At 48.4% G+C, this 24231-nt stretch overlaps 1 protein-coding gene across 3 annotated transcripts; it reads right to left on the bottom strand.

Annotated features, from left to right (window-relative positions):
- Positions 1-457: 457 nt before the first annotated feature.
- On the bottom strand, positions 458-20632 carry OEP16-3 (Mitochondrial import inner membrane translocase subunit Tim17/Tim22/Tim23 family protein). 3 transcript variants are annotated; one of them, XM_087392595.1, is made up of 3 exons: positions 20457-20632; positions 19840-20249; positions 458-957 (listed from the first exon to the last, which is right to left on the bottom strand). In XM_087392595.1, exons 2-3 carry the CDS (start codon positions 20165-20167, stop codon positions 815-817), a joined length of 471 nt encoding a protein of 156 aa, XP_087248721.1. In that variant the 5' UTR covers positions 20168-20249; positions 20457-20632; the 3' UTR covers positions 458-814. The 3 variants fall into 3 exon arrangements, with proteins under 3 accessions (XP_087248721.1, XP_087248722.1, XP_087248720.1); XM_087392596.1 differs by lacking the exon at positions 20457-20632 and adding an exon at positions 20383-20454; XM_087392594.1 differs by having other exon boundaries at positions 460-957; positions 19840-20303; positions 20457-20631.
- Positions 20633-24231: the final 3599 nt, after the last annotated feature.

Below are 24231 nucleotides of genomic sequence, written 5' to 3'. Positions count from 1 at the left end.
TAGCTGCTACTAGCTGCAGAAAATATATGATTGCACGTGGTCATTTCCAACTATTTCCAACTATGGAAGTCCAGACTCCAATGAGGGCCCACATGTTAAGAAAAGCAAGATCAAGAGCAGATCAAGATAAATAAACATGTAGAGGGAAGAAGTCATGAATGGCTGTTTGTAGGCTGCAAGTAAAACCTATATTGACCATTGACAACCCTAAGCGGAAGCTCCCTGACATTGCATTAATTGATTGATCACTTAAACGTGTAAAACTATATCTTGTTCTGCATAGACTTCTTGGACAAGAAAGGCATATTGGAAAACAAAACCCATGGCCATTGTGAAGATTTTCTGAAAAATACCTTTCAACTTCCTCCTACAAACAGTAAAGCATACTTTATCGACAGACGCCCTAAGTTTTCGGGGAAATTGTACTTAATCTCTACAACGAGTCGTACCCTTCTTTCATCTCACGTTTTGCTGTAGCGTCTGACAAGTCAATTATCTGATTTTCATCTTCTAATTGCATGAGATCCATCTGAGAATAAGTATTTCTAGAATCGCCTTGTATTCTTAGTCTTATTTGAAAAACATAATCACAATGGAGGGTAAAAAACTGGTGGATCCATATTGTTGCTCTCTTATTTGAGAAACCATCTCATCCTTTTGTATCCAATCTTTTAGATATTCAAAGCAGTATTGATCAAACAAGCGTAACATAGCAGAATTACGTCAGCTTAGTAGAACAGCTCTGCCAAAGATGAAATCATACGATGGTCAAAACAAGAATATCCATCTGAGGATATAGTGGCTCTCTTATTACTCATTCTGAGCTCGAGTTGCTGGTTGGATAAGGTAAATATTCACGATCAGTAGGGGTCCGAACTGTTTGTCCACTAGCATCCACAACTGCTGACACAGCTGCTAGAGCTGCACTTGCACCAAGGCCAACCCGTAGACTTTGAGCTGGGATGAAGGAACAAAAACAGCTGCAATTAGTTTCATTCAGACAATGTGCACAGGTCAAACACACAAAAAGACCCTAGCCACCCCTAGCAATAAAATAGTAAAAACTAGTTTAACTCAACTTTGAGAGAGAATAATATACATATAATACCAGAAAGATCAATGTAAAAAATTGTCTCACGATTCCCAGTTGCTCCTCTTGACACTGCTCCTCTCCTACGCTTCATGCCCCTTCCCCAGTCTCCTACTGCACCATCCAACCCGTGCCCCAGCTCCCTGTTCATTTGATGCACTCCTGACTTGTGTACCCCTGCCAACCCTTCCCATCTGCACCCTCTCCAGACCATATACCCTACCTGTTATCCCTCCCTCCCCCCCCCAAGCAATAGAAAACCTACTGCATTCTGCCACCCTTGATTTGCATCCCGTGTCATGGGCATCTGCAGCCCATGGCATGACTGCCTAATCGGAGAGAGAGTGCGTTAGGCTTCTCCCTATTACACTGGTATCAGAGTTTCAGTTTTTCATTTCCTGAGATAGTGAGGTTCAGTCCGGGACAACCACTGGTTTATGATGCAGACACAGTCTGGTAGAAATACCAGTGATTCCAGCAAGCCTTCTAACACTGGTGCGCAGCAGGACATGGGCTCCACAGCCCCACCAGCACTTCCCCTACCATCCACAGCGGTGACAGATTCCGCCATGGTGGCAATGTGGCAGACCATGAAGAAGATGCTCCCACTTCAATAGATGTGGGATAATAGAGAGGAGGTTGCCACAGATCACAACCGTGAAGCCCAAGCAGCAGAGGCCACGAGCACGCTGATCAAGCAGCCGAATGAGAGCCCCGGGAGGCCAAAGAGAACCAACATCAGGAAGGAAGAATGGGATTGCCAGCTCCTCATTGCTCTACTCCATCTAGAAGAAGGGGAGGCAAGAGAGAGGGTTCATCAGCCTGCCAAAACGTCAACTTTTTACTGGCAAAACAGAACCATTAGTTTTGGTCTCTTGACTCTAGCAATTTGAGAGCTACTTTTCAATGGTGCCCACGGGAGACAAGCCATGCATCGGCCATTCAGTTACAGACGGAGAAACAAGACAAACTTGGTAAGTTTCTCCAGACATTCAGAGGTATGTGCATAATTTCAAGCCTCACGATTATGAAGGTATTTATGAGCTTGCTCAAAATTCTAAGCTCATGACCAGGCATCCCTCAGCAAGAAGTACCAGGACTCCAACTACTCTAGCAATGGTAGTTCCAAATGGGGGAAATGGGCAGTCTAAGAACTGGACAACAAAAGATAGCAATGGCTATGGCGGCCTATTGGATTCAGGAACCCATTCGACTTGACGCCAAGGAAACCCATTGTTTCTGTTGTCATGTGCAGGGCCACAAAAAACAAGATTGCCCTCACTTTAAAAGCTCTCTAGCAAAGTCGCCTACTCCAGGTGGTTCTCTAGTACCCTCAGCTCCCAAGAAGAAGACATCTGTGGTCATTGAGGAGATTAAAGATCAGCAAAAGGGGGAGCTTCACAAGTTTCCCACTATATTCCAATTTTATGGCTAGATCGGTGGGCAAAAGGTCCTTACCCTCGCTGATTTGGGGGGTTCTGAGAACATCATCTCCACCAAAGACACCAAGCAAGCCCAATTGACTATCTCTCACACATGTACCATCGCCTTGAATGGCACATTCTTGGGACACATTAGGGGAGGTTTGAGGTCTCAAAAGGGCCTCATAAGGAACACGTTAAGTTAAGAAAAAGTGACCTACTATGGTAATACAAGGGTATAAGGGAACCTTAGCATTTACTAAGCTAACATGGGTAATCTTGGCCCTTGGATGGAGGATGGATCAAGGGCCTTGGATACCTTGGATGGGGCCAAGGTTGACTTTAGTGGCCTCCAAATGTGACAAGGGGAAGGCCTTATAAAGAGGGATATGGCGCTTCATTGTAGGCCATTAGATCTATTCAAGATCTATTGGTGGAGATGGAGGCACTTCATGAAGGGCTAGGATTGAGGCGCTTCATGAAGGGTGGAGATCAAAAGATAAACATGGATGGACCAGATTGAAGCGCCATATTGGATGGCCCAGATTGAAGCACCATTTTCTCTCACCTCCTCCCTTGGATCCATGCTTGATCTATGGCCCATATTGAAGCGCCTTTTGCACTCATCCCCTCCCTTGGATCCATACCTTGATCTATGGCCTAGATTGAAGCGCTTTTTTCTCTCATCCCCTCCCTTGGATCCACCCCTTGATCTATGGCCTAGATTGAAGCACATTTTCCTCTCATCCCCTCCCTTGGATCTACCCCTTGATCTAATGGCTAGGAGTGATCCACCATAAATTTCAATGTGACCCTTGGATTGGTGGAGACTGGATTGGTGGAGACTAGATCACTGGCTAGGAGTGAGGACCATGGGTCTAGACTATGCGTGAGAGGTCTCCCCACCCATAAATGCACATGTCCTTTTGTATACCTCAATGTATCATTGCCCCACACAAAGGAGCCCTCTCATTAGTACACCTCAAATCCCTCTCTAATCCCTTGAAATTAGTTAACACTAATTGGAGCCCTTTTGAGACCCCAAATCTCCCCTAATGGCAGGTGGAGAGTTTCAGCCACTAAAAATTTCAGGGTGGATAGACACCCGACCACTCAGGGTCACATCGATGCAAGCAATGGACGTCATATGAGTCTTCCTCCATCCTTACCACCAAGGTCATGTCAGAAATGAACCAGACAAAGGGAACCCGCAGCGGAAGAATGATCGATAGCCCAAGAATTCACACGCAAGTGTTTTAACTATAGCATCCAAAACTTCTTTACTTGTGTACTCAAAAAACATAAGTGCAAGCTAATAAATAGACAATTCTCCACAAGAGATATAGAACCAACAAAATATATTTCCAGCCACCAAAGGACACAATACAAGAGAAGTCCAGAGTCCCACAGTCCACTACACCGTGATCCTCTGTCCTTACCCAAAAGGTGTTGTCCTACTACCTCCGTGGCACTTCTAGATCCCTAAGCCTCTCCACAAGAGATATAGAACCAACAAAATATATTTCCAGCCACCAAAGGACACAATACAAGAGGAGTCCAAAGTCCCACAGTCCACTACACCGTGGTCCTCCGTCCTTACCCAAAAGGTGTTGTCCTACTACCTCCGTGGCACTTCTAGATCCCTAAGCCTGCTTGCTCCTCACCGAGCTTCAGTAGACTTTGTCTCTGTGCCTTGATCCCTGCCCTTCCTGCCTGGAAGAAAGTGAAGGGTGCCGCCCTCCCTTGAGCTATGTCTGCAGCTCCTTGCTCCCTCTAGACCTCCTGGATGTAGATCCAAATATCTGCTGGTCTGCTGCTCCAATCAGCTCTTGAACTGCTGCTGCAGTGACGAGAAACGAGCCCCAATGGGCTCCCTTTTGACTGACCCAGTACGGGAATTGGAAGACCAAACAGAACCCTACTGGCCGACTGCCCTGGTCTGTCCATGCGACACTGGTTGGCTAGCTTTGACCACCCCAACCAGGTCTCAAAGTCAGCGCCTGGCCACGTGGCAAACAGCTAATGGCCCATGCCATTCTCTGCCCCAAATCGAGGGCTGTTGCAGGCCCAAATCCTGCCCAACAAAGGCACCTTTCAGCCCTTCCAATCTCACCTCTGGATCCCATGCCACAGATCCGTACCGCCTGTTGTACACTTCTGACACCAGTTTGCCTCCGCTCTAGGACTGTCCAGCCATGCCACACAGCCAGATCTCATCATAAATGAGCCGTACAGATTCCTACAGCTTGCCTGGTCATCCATACTGCTGTCATCAGCATCCACACATCAGTTCCTGCACCAATCCGTTCCAGCCAGCCCTGGACTGACACGTGGCAAACCCGTACATCTTCAGGCCTCCAAGGTGTTCCTGTTCTGTCAGGTATTGCCTTAGTTTTTCTGCCCACATGGCAGCCTATGTGCTGCTCATGTGGCAGCCCCATATTTGTTCTTTTGATTGTTTGTATTCTGCCCACATGGCAGCCAAATTGCTGCCCATGTGGCAGCCACATCACTCGTAGGTTCACCTCCCCCCGTGCTCTCCTCATATGGGGGCTTGGGAAGGTGACCATACAACTTCCAACAGGTCAGAGGATCATCGCATTGAGCTTATTCCGGACACATCACCACCTAGCGAGCATCCCTACCATCTCAGAAAGAAGATGGAGGACGAGCTTGAGAAGCTAGAGGATTTGTTTCATCAGACCAAGCAACTCTGTGTATGCAGCTCCAATCCTCTTTGTCAAGAAGAGGGAAAGCACTCCAAGATTGTGTGTGGATTACCACACACTTGATAAAGCTCACAATAAAGAATCAGCTTCCAATGCCTCGGATCGACAACATGATGGGGCCAAGAAATCTCGAAAGCTGATCAGAAGAGCAGATACAGCAAATCCGGAATCATGAGCAGAACATTCCAAAGTCAAGCTTCCAGAAAGAGAAGGCCTATTACAAGGTCATTGTTAAGCCCTTTGGCTTCACTGGGGCACCAGTGACCTTCAATCGCGTGAAGCTGCAAATCTTCAAACCTCCCAGTTGTAAATCAGTATTTGTCTTCTGAGATGATATTCTGATTTATGGGCTGCTGAGATCATCCACAACAGCAGGAGGACTTCTTTGCTTATTATCCTCACGTCCTTCCAGCATATAAGGAGGCACTGCCTTGCTGGCACAGCCCCCCGGTAGCAGCGTGGCAGGCATGCAGCCTGTACGTGTCAGCAAAAGCACAGACTGCCAGGTCAACAGTGCCACGTGGCACGTCAGGTCTGACTGCAGATCGAGCCACTCTGTGGCAGACTGCAGGCCACAGACCAGTCGGCCAGTTCCTACCCTATAAGGGACCATTGCCGCCTCTTTCAAGCATCAGATTTGGACCAAGATCTCTCCTGAGCCAGTATAGCCACTTCAAGGCCATCCAGTGGCATGCTAGGGGTCTGGATCAATAGCAGGGAAGAGGGCACAGCAGAACACATCTCGACCCTGGCTATCTTCCGCCTTTAGGAAGGAGCCTCTCCTTCAATACAGTTGTATCCATTCATTTGTTATAATTGTAATTAGCTTTTTGGCTCATTAATATAGTAACACCCTATTCAGAGGGTGGTCTGTTGCAACCAATCGCGCCTCAGTTTCAGCACCCCCCCTTTGTTTCACATTCAGTATCTTTTGTTCAATGCAATGGGGACAGATTGGTGTCACTTTCACATAGAGAAGGTCGATGTATACATTTGATCATGGAGTCATGGCAAACTTATCCCAAGAGAGGTGAGCAAGTATCATGGAGTGAGTTTTTGAGAGTTTAACATGCATATATTGGATATCAAATGGTTCAAAATTGTACGTAAAGAAGCTCAAGCAGCTATAAGAAAAGATTCGATCAGCAGGGAAGGGGCCCAGAGTTCCTCGGTATAGCTCAGGCAGAGCAGGCAGATTGGGACTCCTTCCTCTTTGCAGTGGGAGGTCAGGACAGCTGGAGGGAGCCGTCCTTTCGCAGATGGCCTAGGAGTCTGGACTTCTCTTGGGGCTACAAGAGGGAGGGAGGCAGACTCTTGGAGCGGCAAGACCATTTCTATGTTAGTGATTGGGCGCTTGGCAGAGGAGGAGAGTCAGGAGTGGTTCCAGGGACGACACTTTCAGACCATGCCCCAATCATCCTAGTCCTGGACTCGGCCTCTCAGTCCTCACCTCCACGTTCATGCCGGATCCCAGATTCCATCTACACCAGAGCAGCGGTTCACAACAGGATAGTGGACCTTTGGGAGCAGGAGTGGGACCCCACCAGGGATATGGCAGCACAAGTAGCTCAGGCGCTTGCTGAGTCTAGCCGCATTTGCCAGCAGGAGGCGATTCAGGTCAGACAGCGGTGTTGGGCACTTAAGAGGGGTCTCAGACGTGATCTCGCCTCGATTCAGAGGATGCAGCAATCTTCTCTTGGCTCTGAGGAGCTCAGACAGCAGGAGGTTCGGGCCCGAGCCATGCTAGAGGAGATTACCCAGCGTCGCTCAGAGTTTTCATTTCATGCTTCCAAGTCCTTCTGGGCTAGGAAAGGCGACAGGATGTGCAGCGAGTTCTTTAGGACCCATGGACAAAGGTCAGCAGGGGAGCAGCTCCGTTCCCTTAGGACACAGGATGGTAGTGTCAGGACAGATCCAGATGAGGTCCGGGACTTGGCGACAGACTTCTACAGATCATTATTCCAGCAGGAGCCCCCAGACCCTCGTGGCCGCATTTGCAATGAGGAGGTGTGGAGGTCTACATCGAGACTCGTGCAGCCCAGCATGAGCGACACCCTTCTCGCTCCTTTCACTGTTGCGGAGTTGCAGGATGCGGTGAGTGCTATTGATGGGCAGAAATGCCCAGGTGAGGATGGCCTCTCTAGAGCTTTCTTCACCACCGTTTGGGAGCAGATCCACCGACCCTTGCTCGCAGCCTTCCAGCACATCTTCTCCAGTGGGCAAATGCCAAAGAGCCTTGCGACAGGCCTGATTTGCCTCATCCCCAAAGGGGGGGACCGCCAGGAGATCAGACAGTGGCGCCCAATCACCCTCCTCCCGACCGCCTACAAAATCCTCGCCAAGATGATCAGCAGTCGCATCCGCCCCCTGCTACACGACTTGATTCATGACACCCAGACTGGTTTTGTACAAGATCGCAGCATCTTGGACAACATCTTCACTTTCTCAGAGGCGACGGAATGGGCCCAGCACAGTGGCCAGCACCTTGCCATACTCCTTCTCGACTTTGAGAAGGCGTACGACAGGGTAGACTGGTCCTTCTTGGAAGGTACACTCGCTCGGTTCGGTTTCCCGGACAAGTGGATCAGAGGTATTGCTAGCCTTTACAGATCGGCCTCCAGTCAGGTTATCATTAGCGGCAGGATGGGGGAGAGATTCACACTCGAGCGCTCGGTGCGACAGGGCTGTCCATTAGCGCCTTACCTTTTCCTATTTTTTGCGGAGGCCATGACACACTTCCTTCGAGCTCGTACCACTGGTCTTCGCGGGATGCGTCTCCCTATTCGAGAGGATGCCGAGCTGCTGGACTCCGAGTATGCAGACGACACAGCTCGCAAAAAATCTCTAGGGATAGTCTCACTCGCTCCAGTGACTCGACATCATCCTGCACATATCAGCTGGGGCGAAAATCAACTGGCATAAGTCAGTTGGTTTTCTTACAGATCCGGGAGCCAGCTCACAGTGGGGTATTTTCTTGGGGTTTCCCTGGATCCCTAGAGGACAGACGACACGTTACCTGGGATTCCAGGTAGGCCTGGACATCACACCAGCTCAGCAGTTCTTGCCGGTCCTAGCCTCCATACAACGGAAGCTTGCTTTCTGGAGCACGGCTCGGCTTTCCTTGGCAAGCAGGGCCCTTGTGGTCAACCAGGTCCTTCTTGCCACTGCTTGGTATGTAGCCTCTTGTTGGTGTTTTTCGAGGTCTTGTGTAGCCCAGCTGAGGAGATTGGTGCGGAACTTCCTATGGTTTGGTTCAGACGGTTCCGGCACCACCAGAGCTAGGGTCGCCTGGCAGACAGTCATTCTTCCCCAGGCAGAGGGCGGCCTTGGCATTATAGATCTAGAGCTGCAGAGTCAGGCACTTCTTGGCAAGCTAGTCATCCGCGGTCTGACCCCAGGAGGACAAACGTGGAAGCTCTTGCTACAACATGGTCTCAGTGGGTGTACTTCCCAGAGGGGGGGTGTTTGGCAGCCTTCTATTCGATGGATCTTCACTTCAGCTCCTTTGACTCAGCCCCGTTCCCCCTTCCTCCGTAGCCTCATTTTGGTATGGAGGAAGCTGCGACACAGCCTTTCTCAGGTTCCCCCTAGCTGCCGAGAGAATACAGACAGACAGCCCTTGATCTGGAGCAGCCAAGTGACAGATGATACAGGTCGTCAGCTTGGAGAGAGATCCCATATCCCTTGGCCGCTCTGGGCGCATGGGCCCGCACGCTCGTTCCGGGTTTGGAGGGACGTCTACAGTAGGATGAGCCCAGGCGAGCTGGCAGCAGCAGTAGGTACGACACGTGGGATCCAGGCTCGGCGAGCGGAGATTGATGCTGCCATCCTTGCATGTTGGAGGATTCCCGTAGGCACCGGACAGCTCTTCCCGGGAGATGAGAGGTGGCTAGGACAGTTCACTCCACGAGGCATTCCTTTGGTGGTGGCAGGCCTCTTCTCGGATTCTTCCGTACATTTCTTCTCCATCACTGATGACAGTCGCCTACAGAGCAGAGAGGCCGTGATCGACCCCCAGCTTCCCTGGCAGCGCCTTCGCATTGTAGGGCTGCAAGGGAAGACTTGGCATATAGACCCCCTGATTATGCAGGACCAGGATTGGAGACTCTGGATATGGGAGGGCCGTTCCTTGTCAGAGGTGGAGTGGGACCCAGGGGAGTGGCTTTGGCCACCGTCGGAGACCTCAGAGAACCCTACCCCCCTTCTTTTCTTACAGTGCACGCACGGGCCGGCATGCTCTTGGGGCTCTCCAGCGTGGGCTACCCACACAGGCACATAGGTGGTATGCCCAGGGGATATCCTTGGTCTTTCTTCGCACCTTCTGGAAGACTCTTTGGGCTAGTTGGCATCCGAGGAAGATCTCCTACTTCCTTTGGATGGTGGCACACAAGGGGCTCCCAGTTGGTAGCTGGCTGAGAGAGATGGGGCAGGAGGGGCATTGTCAGATGTGTCTTCAGGAGGAGGAGTCCCTGAAGCATTGCCTTTGGAGCTGCTCGCACGCGCAGACGGTTTGGAAGGGAATCATGGGGATCTTAGCTAGGGCTACACCCGAGCTAGGACCGATCACTTGGGGAGCCGTTTGTTGGTGCAGCACTGAGCCGGGACATCACTTGGCCTATGAGTTCTCTAGACAGGATCCCGTCCTTTTCATCACGCAGGCCACTTGGGCATACATGGACAGCTTCCCGTGGCATTTGACAGAGACAGATGCACGAGCGACGCCTCGGCACCCAGTTTGGGAGATCATAGGGAGCATCACAGGCTGGCATATCTGGACTTCCAGATACGCGCAGACTGTAGGAGCTCAGACTTCTTCTACCACACAGACCCTCGCAGATATCTGGAGCACGATCATTCACACGCTCAAGGGTCAGTGGGATCAGATTCAGGGAGAGTCCCGGGCAGGGAAGGAAAAGAGACGACGTTTCCTTCGCAACTGGGACCACCGGGAGTTATTCTTCCAGCACTCCACTCAGAGTCTTCAGTGGCATTACGCCCCTCCACCGTGGCTGTTTGTCCACTCTCCGATGATTATGCCCTAGGAGGCTTGTATTTAGCTTTTTGACTTCTCGGGCTGGATCCGTTTTGTGATTACAGCCCGCTGGCATTCAGGCCTTCTTGTACTCTCACTTTCAAGTAATATAACTAGCACTACTTTTTGAGCAAAAAAAAAAAAGACTTCTGTGCGATGAATAAGATGGGCGTGGCTAGCCTAGGCAGAGAAGACATATGGGGTGGTGCTTGGATCGGGACGTCGTAAAGCCCAGTCGCATACGCTTGCCAGATGCCCGGGTCTGTGATGGGAATGGGTGGCTTACCCTCAAAGAGAAGCCCCCATACAATGATGAGATACCCACAGATGTGGCTGGCCTAGGCAGAGAAGACATATGGGGTGGTGCTTGGATCAGGATGTCGTAAAGCGAGGTCGCATACGTGTGCCAGATGCCCGGTTCTGTGATGGGAATGGGTGGCTTACCCTAAGAGAGAAGCCCCCATGCAATGGTGGGACCCCCTCTTCAAAATTATCTGATCACCTCATCCATCCTATGTGAAAGGAAAGCCTGTCTCTTCCAACATGTCAAGCAAGACGACGTAATGTGCCCCCATGCCCGCTCCCGTATGCGGAGCTCAAGGCTCAATTGATCTTCCACATGATTATGTGACCCAATACACAACTAGATTCTTTGCTTGGAAGACATCATGCTCTGCGTTGAGATTTTGAGAGCTGGCCTATAGCCTGTTTGTACTATTGCACAATTACTGGAAACATTTGTAATCTGCCCTCAGACTCCTCTTTGTATGCTTACAGAGCAGCAGGCCATGGGCAAAGCCTTATAATCATGATTTGAATGGAGGACACCTTCCTGCCGTGTTATACTGGAGATGATAACCTGAAGTACAAATCTTGTCACGCCAACCAGCCTGAAGTGTGAGGCTCTGTTGTCAAGGCTCGATGTTCGCTCTCTCCTGCTGGCTCTATGCCTCTGCCTTTTTTGGAGGGGTTGGCTCTATGCGTTGCAGTATGTGAAAATTATGATTGTTCGTCTTTTATGTATAATGTGCAAAAATGTAGCTACATTAGCGAGTATTCGAGCTAACGCTCTAGGGAGATTTTGGATTTAAAAGGGCTTAAACGGCCTTCTCCCTATCCTAAATCTCCCTTCAGCACATATCAACTTCATTTTCAAGGCACCTTCACCATACCTGAGCATAGCCAGCTAAAAGAACCTGCACTATACACAGCTTCAAGAGAAGCGATAAGCTTAAGCTTCCCCTCACCATGTTTGTGAGTCATTAATCCCTTGCATAGACTTCCAAGCTAGAACACTCATTGTCATGTGCACGGATCGGTATCTGACGTGTACTAGGTACACAGAACTAGCTCAGGTTAGCCTGGGGAGGCTTAGAGCTAGGCAGGCTTGATTCTCGGGTTGAGTGGCAAGGGTATGAACTATTTATAGGTCTTCGCTATTTTTGGCGCCGGGGCCCGAGTCTATAAAAGAGGCCCAAGGGGTTCAGTTCTCAGTGTGCAGTTGGGAGCAAGTCTCGTTCCCAGGTGCTAGGTCTGATCCTGGATTGTGTCGCGGACGCGCGCCTGCATCTTAGCGTAGCCCAAGGCCCAGTGGCAGATCCAGGGCTTCACAGCGCCACCTGGTGGTATGGGACACCAGGCTGGTTGGGATCTGATTGGGAGTTCGTGCCAGTAGCTCAGCTCGTGGCTCGGGGGGACATCTTCTGATTCGGGATCACATCCCGTAGATGTCACGGTTGGGTGGTGAGCAGCCTGCTCAGTTCTGATGTTGTGTGTGGTTATTTTGCAGATCAGGGGTTTCAGGAGTGCTGGGATGTGTCAGTTGGTATCAGAGCCAACTCCTGAGGTAGGAACTTCTGATACGAGAAATTTAACGGATTTCTCTTCCAGGTATGCCCTAAAATTCGAGATTTCCTGCTGCGTTTTTGCTGTCTACCTGGGGTAGAAGGGGTGAAGAAATATCTGGGAAAGGAAGAAGAAGAGGAGTGAAATAGAAACGAAAATTCTGAAGGCTACGGAGAGAAGTTCTGAGGGAGGAGAAGGAGAGCCGAAAGGGAGGAGAGTAGGGCAGGAATTAAGCAGCCAGGGAGTAGAGGATGCGGGGTGTAGAAAGGGACGCAGTAGGCGAGGCTGTAGGGGCAGGACAGCCTGCGCAATAGGCTGTCCACAGCCTGCGCAACAGGCTGCGAACAGCCTGCGCCTAGGGCTGCGTGCAGCCTGCGCAGGAGGAAGGGCAGGAGGAAGGTGCTTTTTTGCGAAAAAAGCACCCCTCCAAAGTTGGAGGGGCTCAGGTGCTTTTTTCGCAAAAGCACCCCTCCAAAGCTGGAGGGGCTCAGCCTTCTTTGGAAGCCTAGCTTCCAAATTAGGCCGCCCTGCACCCTATATAGGTGGGGGCTGGGTGCTAGGCAACCCACAAGCAGCCCCAGATTCGAGATCTTACCTCGAGATCTGTGCCAGCCGCCTCGCCCTTCAGCAGCGCCTCGTTCGAGCAGTTTCCCTGCATCCGCCTTGCTTGCGTCAGCCCTGCACAGCTCCCAAAGTTCCGTACCAGCCCGTACAGCTGCAGCGACAGCCGTACAGCCTGTACGGACTGTACCGACTGCTTCTGTACCTGCTGCTGCTCCGTACAGCAGCTGCGCCTACACCTGCAGCCACCGTACGGACTGCGTCAGCAGCCGTACAGGCCACGTCAGCAGTCCGTACAGCCTCTCTTGTCGACTGCGCATCCGGTTCCAGATTCGGGGAGGCACCCGGGCTCGTGGTCTTCCAGATTTCAGAATCTCTTCTGTCAGATTTATCTGGGACGGTTTTCTTCTACTCCATCTCCCTCCGTGCTCCGTTTCAGTTATTTATTTCTCTCAGCCTGTAATCGAGTTAGTATTCAGCCATGTCTGATGCTCCGAATCCCAAGTTCACTATGGGAGAGCAGGAATTAGATTACACTCCAGTGGGAGAGGATGATCAGGGTCTCTATGACGACTTGATCACTAAGAAAGCCTTCAGTGAGTTCACGACTGCTCTAGATGGTAAATTTGAGCAGGTCAACGCTAATCAATCGGGGTTGACACAGCAACTCCAAGGGATACAAGCTACCTTGACTCTTCTGGCTAGCACGGTTCAGGCACTCACGCATGTGGATGCCATGGCCTCCGTGCTAGGCCCGAATATCACTCCGAATCCCTTTCCAGGTGACCAGAAATCTAGAACAAAGGAGGTGGTTGACACTTGGCTGCACAAGTGGCAAGTTCACTTCCAATTTCACCCCTATCCAGACGAGAAAAAGATTCAGCTAGCAGCAGGGTTTATGTCAGGTAAAGCCTTGCTTTGGTGGAAAGAACTCCAGCCTAAGCCTGACACTTGGACAGAATTTGAGGGTATCTTCAGGAAGGAGTTCCTGAAGAAGGAAGATGACTACGATATCGTCGGCAAGCTCAAAGCCCTCGATATGTCAAAATTGAACTTAACTTTTGAAGTCTATCTTCAGAGATTTAGGGATCTGCAAACCAGGGCCACCAAAATGGATCCTGTAACCTTGTTAGGTTTTTTCGTGGATGGTTTGCCAGACTCCTATAAGTTACAGATTAAAAATAACAAGTGCACAACATTGCAGGAGGCCATGACATATGCGCGCATATATGATGATACCATGGCCGGAACCAAGGCAACCACAGTTACCGAGACCAGCGGAAAGAACAAACGCAAGTTCTTTCAGCATGCGACTGGTATTGGGGAGACGAAGTCTACGGACAACGCCTCCAGGAAAAGCTTAACTCCTACGAAGAATGGTAAGGCCCGTTTCCTTCGCACTCTCTGGCTCAAGAAAGAGGGCCGGTGTTTTTATTGCGAGGAGCGGGGCCACACGAAGAATGAGTGTCCTAAGCGGAAGAACCAGAGATTGGTGCTAGGACCGAAGCTCCAGGCAGGTCCGCGTACCGCAGCCAAGGGAGCCAACCAGGTTACGATGACAGGTATTTCAGTAAATGTCATTACCTGCCCCCTTTCTTGCAATTGTACCTTTAATACTTCGTTGTTTGGTTCCCATGATCTTTTCCGAGTTTATGGAGAAGTTAGGGACCAACGGGTTCACATTCTCTTTGATCCGGGCAGCTCTCACAATTTTGTTAATTACAAATTTGTGCAGAAGATGGGGCTGTCCACAGTACCTAGCGACCACACCTACGAGGTGCAGCTTCCAACCGGGAAGCAGTTTTGGGATCGCAAGGTTGAAGCGCTTCCCATCCGGATTCAAGCCTACACGGGAGCTCTGACATGTTATGTTATGCATCTAGAGCATGTAGACTTGCTGATCGGGATAGAGTGGTTTAAAACCCACAATATCCAGATCGGATGGACGGAGCATACGCTTTCTTTTGAAGACAAAGGCACCCAATTTTGTATTCAGTGTGATAAGATTATCCCTTCTCAGGGGCCTATTGTATCTGCGATGCAGCTTCGGAATATATTGAACACTTCTCATTATGATGTCTATCAGTGTGTTTTGATTCCACTTTCTTCATTTATTGTTTCGTTAATTAACAAAAATGAATTAAGTGTGTTTGAACACCGAGAATTGAGAATGTTGTTAGATAATTTTAAAGACGTATTTCCAGCTCAACTGCCGGAAGGTTTACCTCCAGAAAGGGCAGTAGATCATCGCATCGACTTAGTCCCAGGGGCTCAACCTATCAGTGTACCACCGTATAGGATGAGCCAGGTAGAGGAGGATGAGTTAGCTATCCAGCTTCAGGATTACCTGAATATGGGCTATATCCGCCCAAGTAAATCTCCTTGGGGTGCACCTGTCCTCTTAAGAAAGAAGAAAGATTCTTCCTGGAGGATGTGTATAGATTATAAACGACTAAATAAAGTTACAATTAAGAACCGCTATCCTTTACCTCGTTCTGATGATTTGATAGACCGTTTGGCCGGAGCGAAGTATTTCACTAAGATTGATTTGCGTACGGGTTATCACCAAATCCGTATCTATGCTAAACACATAGATAGGACCGCATTCCGGACTAGGTATGGTCATTACGAGTTCCTCGTATTACCTTTTGGTTTGACCAATGCTCCTGCTACTTTTCAGCAGATGATGAACGATTTGTTCAGAGATTATCTGGGCAAATTTGTTGTCGTGTTCTTAGATGATATCTTGGTATATAGTAAAACGCTTGAGGATCATATAGGACACCTTCGGGTTGTCTTACTTGCTCTAAGACAGCATAAGCTTTACGCCAAGATGAGTAAATGTGACTTCTTTATGAAGGAGATCATTTACTTAGGACACAAGATTTCTTCTGAAGGTATTAGCATTGATCTGGATCGTATCCAGAAGGTTTTAGATTGGCCTATACCTCAGACTGTGAAACAACTTCGCTCTTTCCTAGGATTTACGGTATTTCTTCGGAAGTCAGTCCGTGATTATTCACAAATCACGGTACCCTTAACCAACATATTGAAAGGTCGTGCGCGCAGGTCTACTCAGCCGATCCCTTGGAATGATGCAATGAACAAGGCTTTTGAAACCTTGAAGTTATCTATCAAGGAAGCACCCGTTCTTGCATTACCCGATCCTACCCGGCCTTATGTTTTAGAGGCCGATGCGAGCGATTATGCGATTGGGGCAGCTTTATTCCAAGAGGGCAGACCTGTAGCTTTTGAGAGTAAGAAGCTAGACGACACTCAGTATCGTTGGCCCACACTGGAGAAGGAACTTTATGCGGTAGTGTATGCTCTCAAGGTTTGGAGACACTACTTGTATGGTTCAAAGTTCCTTATATTGACTGATCACCAGTCAATTAAGTATGTGTGTGATGGATCAGAATTGAGAGGAAGGAAAGCAAGATGGGCAGAGCTAATGCAGGATTTTGATTTCGAAATACGTTATCGTAAGGGTTCGTTGAATAGTGTGGCGGATGCCTTAAGTCGAGTTAAGTTTGTAAATGCTTTGTCATTTACGGAAATATCCTCAGACCTATTTCAATCCTTGAGAGGGCTATACGCAACTGATAGTCATTTCAGTTCTTATTGGCAGAGAGTCCAGGATGGGAGCTCCATGGTTGACCAGGACTCAGGGATTGTGCCACCTAGGATACAGGCGGCGGGAGGTCAGTGGATGATTAGGAACGGCTTGCTGTTCCGGAATGAAAAGATTTGTGTGCCTGATGTTCTGGACCTTAAATCCAAGATTCTCTGGGAGTGTCATGATGCTCCTAGTGCGGGACATCCAGGTATACATAGGACTCTGTCTCTTGTGAAGCATACCTTTTATTGGCCTAAGATGCGTGCATTCGTAGAGAACTATGTGGTAGGTTGCCGAGTTTGTCACGTTACTAAGGCTGAACCCCTTAGGAGCGCGGGCTTATTACAGCCATTACAGATTCCAGGTAATAAGTGGGAAAGTATTTCCATGGATTTTATTACTGGTTTGCCTCGAGCGCGCAAGGGTCATGACTCTATTTGGGTCATAGTCGACCGTTTGACAAAAATGGCTAGATTCTTACCTACAAGAACAACTATTTCAGCTGTTCAGCTGGCTCACGAGTTTGTGGACCACTTGTTCAAGCTGTATGGTTTGCCATCTGACATAGTCAGTGACAGGGACTCAAAGTTTACAAGTAACTTCTGGACACTTGTATTTGAGAAGTTGGAAACTACTCTAAGTATGAGTTCCTCAGATCATGCACAATCTGATGGCAGTACAGAAAAGGTCAACCAGTTGGTTGAAGACATGCTTCGGGCATATGTATCTAAGAGACAGTCTTCGTGGGAAGATTATCTACCCATGATTGAATTTGCTTACAACAGTGCAAAGCATTCTAGTACAGGTTATAGTCCTTTTATGCTTATGTACGGGTTTCAACCTAAGTCACCAGTTATGGTTGGATTAAAAGGGATTCAAAATGATGCTGCTAAGAACTTCTTGCTAGACATGCAGGAAATGTTGCAGTTTGCCAAGGAGTCTATTAGAAGTGCCCAAGATCGGGACAGATTTTATGCTAATAGACATCGTTCACCTAGAGAGTTCTCTGAAGGAACAATGGTATATTTGCGAATTCCTAAGGAATCCAAGAGCCTAAGTACTGGTTTGGTTCCGAAATTATCCCCCAGATACTGTGGCCCATTCAAGGTCATTAAAAGAATTGGACCAGTTGCATATCGACTAGAATTGCCTCCTGATGTTAAAGTACATCCAGTCTTTCATGTCAGTAGACTAAAAGAAGTATTGGGTGCAGATGATCAAATTGTTTCTCCTCATGAGATTATAGAAGTTACAGATTTAACTTTTATTCCTCACGAACCTGAATCTATTCTTGAATTCCGTGAAAGACAGATTCGAAATCGTACTATCACGGAATACAAGATTAAGTGGAAGGATCGTGTTGAGGAGGATGCAACATGGGAGACATTACAAAACCTCCAAAGAACATTTTCCGATTTCTTAGCGAACTCAGGAGTGAGTTCTTAGAGGAGGGGGAGTATGTCATGTGCACGGATCGGTATCTGACGTGTACTAGGTACACAGAACTAGCTCAGGTTAGCCTGGGGAGGCTTAGAGCTAGGCAGGCTTGATTCTCGGGTTGAGTGGCAAGGGTATGAACTATTTATAGGTCTTCGCTATTTTTGGCGCCGGGGCCCGAGTCTATAAAAGAGGCCCAAGGGGTTCAGTTCTCAGTGTGCAGTTGGGAGTGCAGTTGGGAGCAAGTCTCGTTCCCAGGTGCTAGGTCTGATCCTGGATTGTGTCGCGGACGCGCGCCTGCATCTTAGCGTAGCCCAAGGCCCAGTGGCAGATCCAGGGCTTCACAGCGCCACCTGGTGGTATGGGACACCAGGCTGGTTGGGATCTGATTGGGAGTTCGTGCCAGTAGCTCAGCAGCTCGTGGCTCGGGGGGACATCTTCTGATTCGGGATCACATCCCGTAGATGTCACGGTTGGGTGGTGAGCAGCCTGCTCAGTTCTGATGTTGTGTGTGGTTATTTTGCAGATCAGGGGTTTCAGGAGTGCTGGGATGTCACTCATGACTGTTATAATCCCAAAAAAAGCTTCTGATGTGCCTTAACTTATAAAAAGCAACAAAGAGACAGCTGTGGTGGACCATGATGTAGCCAGGCTAGAAATAAACAGTGAAGGCTTGATAGAGCACAGTTCTTCAGAAAGACAGGCCCATCTGCAAAGCTAAGAAAGAGGGAACATATGCATACCTGCTACATGTCAAACTACATCTGCAAAGCTCAAAATGAGGGGGCATTTTGTGCATGGACTACTGCATACCTGTGACATGTCAAACTACAGTCTGCAGAAGCCAACAATAGTTTACACCTCAGTTGCAGATTATCCAACAATAAATGAAATGAGCTACTTGCAAGGATCTATACAACAGGTGCAACAACAACAGCACATATTCAAGCTCCATCATAAACGTGCATGGGATCACAGCAGATTCAAGACGTGCACAAGATCGCATCAGACCTGTAAAACGCTGGACCATGACCAAGGGGGTAACACTAGCAGGCTCTACACCCACTTAAACATAACAGGCTGTACCTGGTCAATTTACCAGAGAGGATAGAGCCAATTGAGCAAGAAATAACCGCTCAGGTCTTCAAGGGGCACAATCCTTCCAGTGTGTGGAAAGAGTGTGATGCAGTTTTCTTGAAGATAGCCCCATCTGCAAGTTAAGAAAAAGCGCACATTCTGTGCTCAGGCACTGCATCCCTGTAACACATCAAACCATACTAAAGAAAGTTGAAAAATGCATACGGACCCACTGTGCCCCTAAATTTTTGCCTTCTAATGACTGCAACCGTAAACAAGTATGAACTACTGGCAATGAGCTATACCAGCACAGGCGAAACCACACACAATACGAATAGTAGCAAAGATTCTTCAACCTGCATAACATAGGAGACCAGGGAAAATCAGATGTGTAAAACATTAGATCATGGCCATGGGGAAACACTAGCAGGCTTTATACCAACTCAATAGGCTTGGTGAGCCAACATAACAAGCTGGATCTGGTCAATTTACCCAGAGAACTGAGTCCCAAACTTATGGAATAGCCAACTATCTAGCATGAGGCAAAACCACCAAAAGTATGTTGGCTAAAGCAGATGGACCTAGGACATGTAAGCGAACGAAACAGTGCAGTTATTTCATGGAAGTCCCCTGCCGACCCAAATTAACTGAGATGGAAGACCAGCTTATCAAGATGCCCTTTCACAGGTCTCAAGACTGAAAGAAGCAGCTTATCCCACACTAATTGCAGTATTCCACAAAGGAACCCCGGAAGATGCCTAAGCTCATGTAAGATAAGAAACAGTGCAGTTTATTTCCTGAAAGTCCTCTGCACTGAGCATCTCAGCTCTTCCACGAAGACTCTTTAGTCACGTATCATGTCCGATCATGGTAACTTTTGACACAGTTGATGACAAATTGTCGAACAGCACTTAAGAATTTAAACCTACGTCAAATCTAGGACGACAACCTTACCCTTGCAAAAACTGTCTCGTTTACGGTAGTATCGCGGAAGAACACCGTGGAATTCAATTGACAAGATGTGTGTGTACCTTTTAGTCCTACTACGGTGCCTGCAGCAATACCTCCAGCCACACCATTCCAAAAATCTTTTTTTCCTCTAAGCGACTCTGAAACGGCATCGGTGAATGCGAAAACGCCTGCAATGGCTGAGTATGTCAAACCATAGTTGCCCATAACCCTCGCGGTTTTCTTCAATGCGGGAAGGGACACATTTCTCTCCACCGCGGGTACATCCTGCCATGTTGCTAGAACAGCCCCCCAAACGCTGCCTGCTACCAGACCGGAACAGGCTGCAGTCGTCGTCCTGAACAAAATACTGTCGTGCTGATACAACTCCTTGACTTCCCTTGGATCCATACCGTCTAGAAAACTGCCAGTTGGACTCTATCCTGTCCAAGAATTTACCACCAGTACATGGATCGAAAGCCAGAAGCTCCTCCTAGCCAAAGGAGCTGCCGATTTTTAGAGACCGAGTATAGCTTGTGAATGAGTCCTACAGTAACAACATTGTATCAAAATTGCACAAAATGCAGTAGGACAAAGTTAATTCATTTTAACGAATGAAGACAAACCGGTCGGATCATTCAGAGCGCGCAAAACCCTAATGCGGAAACCAGCCATGAAGTGGAGACTCATAGATCTTCACCTGATTTCTAGCAACTAAGCACTTTGAGGGAAGGATTTCTTCAAGGACACTCTCAACATGACTTCATTCCTAAGAAGATATGAAATTTAAACGCATGAAATGACATGAAAAGCAACGAGCCCGACCACTCGTTGCCCAAACGTCCCACTGGCCTAACACCCCGTCTATCTCCTGATCCCTAGTAATCCAAGGCTGCAGTCCCACATTATAAAACCACGCGATCGTGGGGGCTAGCGACTGCGGGCACAGGTGAATCCTCAGAGGTACACCCGTCTTAGAGAATTGTCCTCGCCAGTGTGCCCGAGTGAAAACATGCACTCCCTCCCTCCAAGAGTCCGGAATAGCTACCTCTATCTCCACCATCCTCTGCCTGGCCCCTCTCAAACTAGAGTGCTTGTCCAGCTGGGCTCTTCATGAATACTTCTCTCTTTTGCTATCTTGTTGAGGTTCACATGAGTCACGTTGTCAGAAAAGATGCAGAAGATTGATGTTCAATTGCATGCAACCTTTTTTAGAGATGTTGTTCATGTCGACAGTAAAACGTAGTTTTTCTTTTTTTCGGAGAAAGACAAATTCCTATTCTTTGCATTGTAAGCAAATCTATTGTCATTCCACTTCGAGCGAACGACGAGGAGATGTATTTCAGAAATGTATAAATAATAAATCAAAACGAAATTGAGCCAGAAGCATGCAACTGTGACAGGAAAAATCCAAACCCAAAGCTGCATTGCATGTACGACAAAAGTTCCAGCACCATTTGCAACTTCATTGGATCCCTTTTTTCGAAGGCACAAATGTTTATTTTTTGGGTCAAATTATGTTCCTACGCTTTAGGAAATAGTACTTCCTCGCTCTGGCCGGATGGCCCTCGAGCGTGTTGTAACCTAATGGACCTACTGTGTTGTGGCTCCTTATGTAGTACTGCTCTAAAGTTCATGCTTTGTCTACGGTGTCTGTTGTTTCCAAAACTTTGATTTTGAAATTTTCTTCGAAGGGCTTGTAATGTTGCAAGTCCTCTTTCATTTTCGCCGGTGGTTTTTTATTGTGCTGTTTGATCCTCCGCGGCAGGTCCGTCGTGCTCCCTATATACTTTCTGTTGTTGGGCTTGCACGTGATGCAGTAGACGACGAGGCTCGCGCGATTCCCTTGTGCGGGTGCTTCAGTGGAGGCTCCTCCTTCATCTCGAGGCTCGCGTCTTTCAATGTCGTACCTGCGTAAACATTGACAATTACGTTAGTCATCGAGGTTTTCGGTCTTTTTTTTTTGTTTGACGTCCATAATAGAATGCATTTATTTACTTGCCCTGGTTTTTCTCTGTTGCCGTGAAAGGATCGTTTCCAATACCGAAGCGCTCCTCGTATAAGTCCCTGTCGAAAATATACGTAAGCTTCTCCATTATCATCACCGGGTGCGTCGTGTCGTGCGTCCCTCCAAATTGTTCCATGAATTGTTCGAGTATAGCCGTTGCTTGATCGTGCGTCGTGTCCCTCAGCAACTCCAAGGATACGTTGTACCCGTAATGCAGCAGCTCGCATGCATACGCTGTGATCCCTTTCGTCTTCGTGTCTAGTAGCTTCTGCCCCTCCAAACTTTCCATCATCCTATCGGTCTCATCGAACTCAATGTCAAGCTCGACAAGGATCTCTTTGAGGAGTCCTGCATGAGAAGTGCAATCCAGGATGAGTATGTTGTTCTTGCAACTCGTTAATTCTGTTTCTCAACTGTTGCGGTTTTTTTTAATTTTCGAAAGCATTACGCACCATTTGCGAATCTCAAGCCTCCCAGCTCTCTTTTAGCTGGCAAACGCCTATTGCAGTTGTCAATGAAGTCGCGTAGTTCTGCATACGTGTTGAAGCCGTTGATGTAAGCTCCCGGACGTTCTCCTGCATTGTTTGCTAGCCGGAATTGCTTTGTGGTTAGGAAGAACCTCCTCTTTGTTGGTGGAGGTTTTGTTGCCTTCGCGTTGCTTTTGTATAGCGCAAATAGCTGCTTGCAGGCACGACTTATTACACCGTCTTTTCAAATGAGCCGTCTTTTTAAATCTTCAAGAAAAAAAGATTCTTTCATGCTGGTGGAATTTACCTTGTCTGCGTCCATGTCTTATGCTGCAATGTCCCGAGCTTTATGATTCTCTGCACCTGTTCTCGACAACAGACAAGATATTAAAACCATTTTCCTTGCACGCATGTTTGACGCAACATATTCATGACTTGCCTTTGCCTTTTTCAATCTCTGGTAGTGAATACCTTTATGCACGTGGTTGTGTTGTCGGCTGTGAGAACTCTCATGGAATTGGTCTGAATATGTCTGGATGTGGGTAATGTAGTATGCGCAGCCTCGTTCTCTCAGTCACTCTGGACAACATCACGTATGCCAGGCCAGGGGCAAACACTCCTCGGAATATGAGCAGCGCTTCGTTGGATATGGTTGCACCTTGGGATTTGTGTCCCGTGATAGCGTATGCTAGGGTCAGTGGAAATGTGGACTTGTGGAACCATTTTCCATTTATTGCCTTTCGCTGATGCTTCGAGCGTCGTAATGTGAGCACGGCCGCTGTTGTGTCCACGACGACAGTGATACCGTTGATTTTCCCCCTGCTAGTTGCATTGATGCTCTTGATTTTGCACATTGCTCCATTTGCGGCACCTATTGCGAGGTCGATGTTTTCCGTTATCATTGCCTTCGCCCCCACGCAAATTTTTCCTATCTCGTTGAAGCTTTTGTCCTCAACCATTCTTTGAGAGCTGGTTCGCTCGCGGCGTTACTGTGTATTTGAACATGCACAATCGTCTCGGGAGTGTTGAATTTCTCCACAAGCTCATCGTTGAAGGTAGCGACATCGACTCTGTGTGTGCAAATGATGGTTGTTTCGGCATCGATGAAGTGGCATGCACCTTCTTTGTCGACAATGCACTGCCCCAAACAGTCAGAAATCTCGTCAGTTGTGGGCGTCCTGAGTCTTATGGTATGCAAGAATGCGAGGAACGGCATGTCTCGTGCATGTCGCACCGAGAATTGCATGTGGTACATTTTCGCTGCAGGCCAGTGCGCGGAGGACGTGATGTGGCATGGCTCGCAGAGATCCTCGCGGTGTTTGCAGACTGGCGGTAATTGTGCCAGGTCACCAAAAATTATCAGCATTTTGTGTCTGAATGGCTCATGCAATGTGCCATTAGTGACATTGACGATTTGTCTTACCACGAGATCGAAAGTCATCCTTGTTAGCATGGACATCTCGTCAATGATGATCGCGTTGGCTTCCTTGATTGCGAGGTGTCGCTCATCCGTCTCATGGATGTTCAGTGGGTATTGACTACTGCGCACAGGGATCTTGAATTGGTAGTGTACAGTGGTTGCAATCCCGCTCAGCCGTGTCGCAGCCGCCCCTGTTGATGCACAGAGTATTGCCGTTTTGTTTTGCGCTACCAGATGCGAAACATAGTACCGTATCAAGAAGCTTTTACCGCTACCTGGTGTGTTCTACTGTCAACGCGGCATTGGCGACGGTGCGAAACTCGGCCATTTTTTGCAACATCCTCGCGCGTGTTGGCCCTTCGACGGTTTGCTGGTCGATCTTAGGCGCTTCCATCGGGCAGTCTTGGATGATCGCAACCTTTTGCAATATCATATTGATCAACTGGTCCGTGTGGTCAGTCGCTAGCAAGTTCCTTTGCGTGTATTCGGTCACATACATCTCAAGGTCCTCGTTGCTCAATATGAGGCCGTGCATTTGGCATTCGACAAAGTAGGATCCAGCTGTGTTGGCAGGTGATAT

Source organism: Dipteris shenzhenensis, chromosome 21 (assembly GCF_047967505.1).
Source record: "Dipteris shenzhenensis isolate YYH24624 ecotype China chromosome 21, Dip_SZ_1.0, whole genome shotgun sequence".
Lineage (NCBI taxonomy): Eukaryota > Viridiplantae > Streptophyta > Polypodiopsida > Gleicheniales > Dipteridaceae > Dipteris > Dipteris shenzhenensis.
Note: the sequence above shows the minus strand (reverse complement) of the source record. Positions and strands in the feature narration are given on the sequence as shown.

Coding starts and splice junctions, on each gene's coding strand:
- OEP16-3 (XM_087392595.1), bottom strand. CDS start 20,167: ATGGATCCAAGGGAAGTCAAGGAGTTGTATCAGCACGACAGTATTTTG. Junction 958..19,839: donor CACCGTAGTAGGACTAAAAG/GTACACACACAT, acceptor CCTTCATCCCAG/CTCAAAGTCTACGGGTTGGC.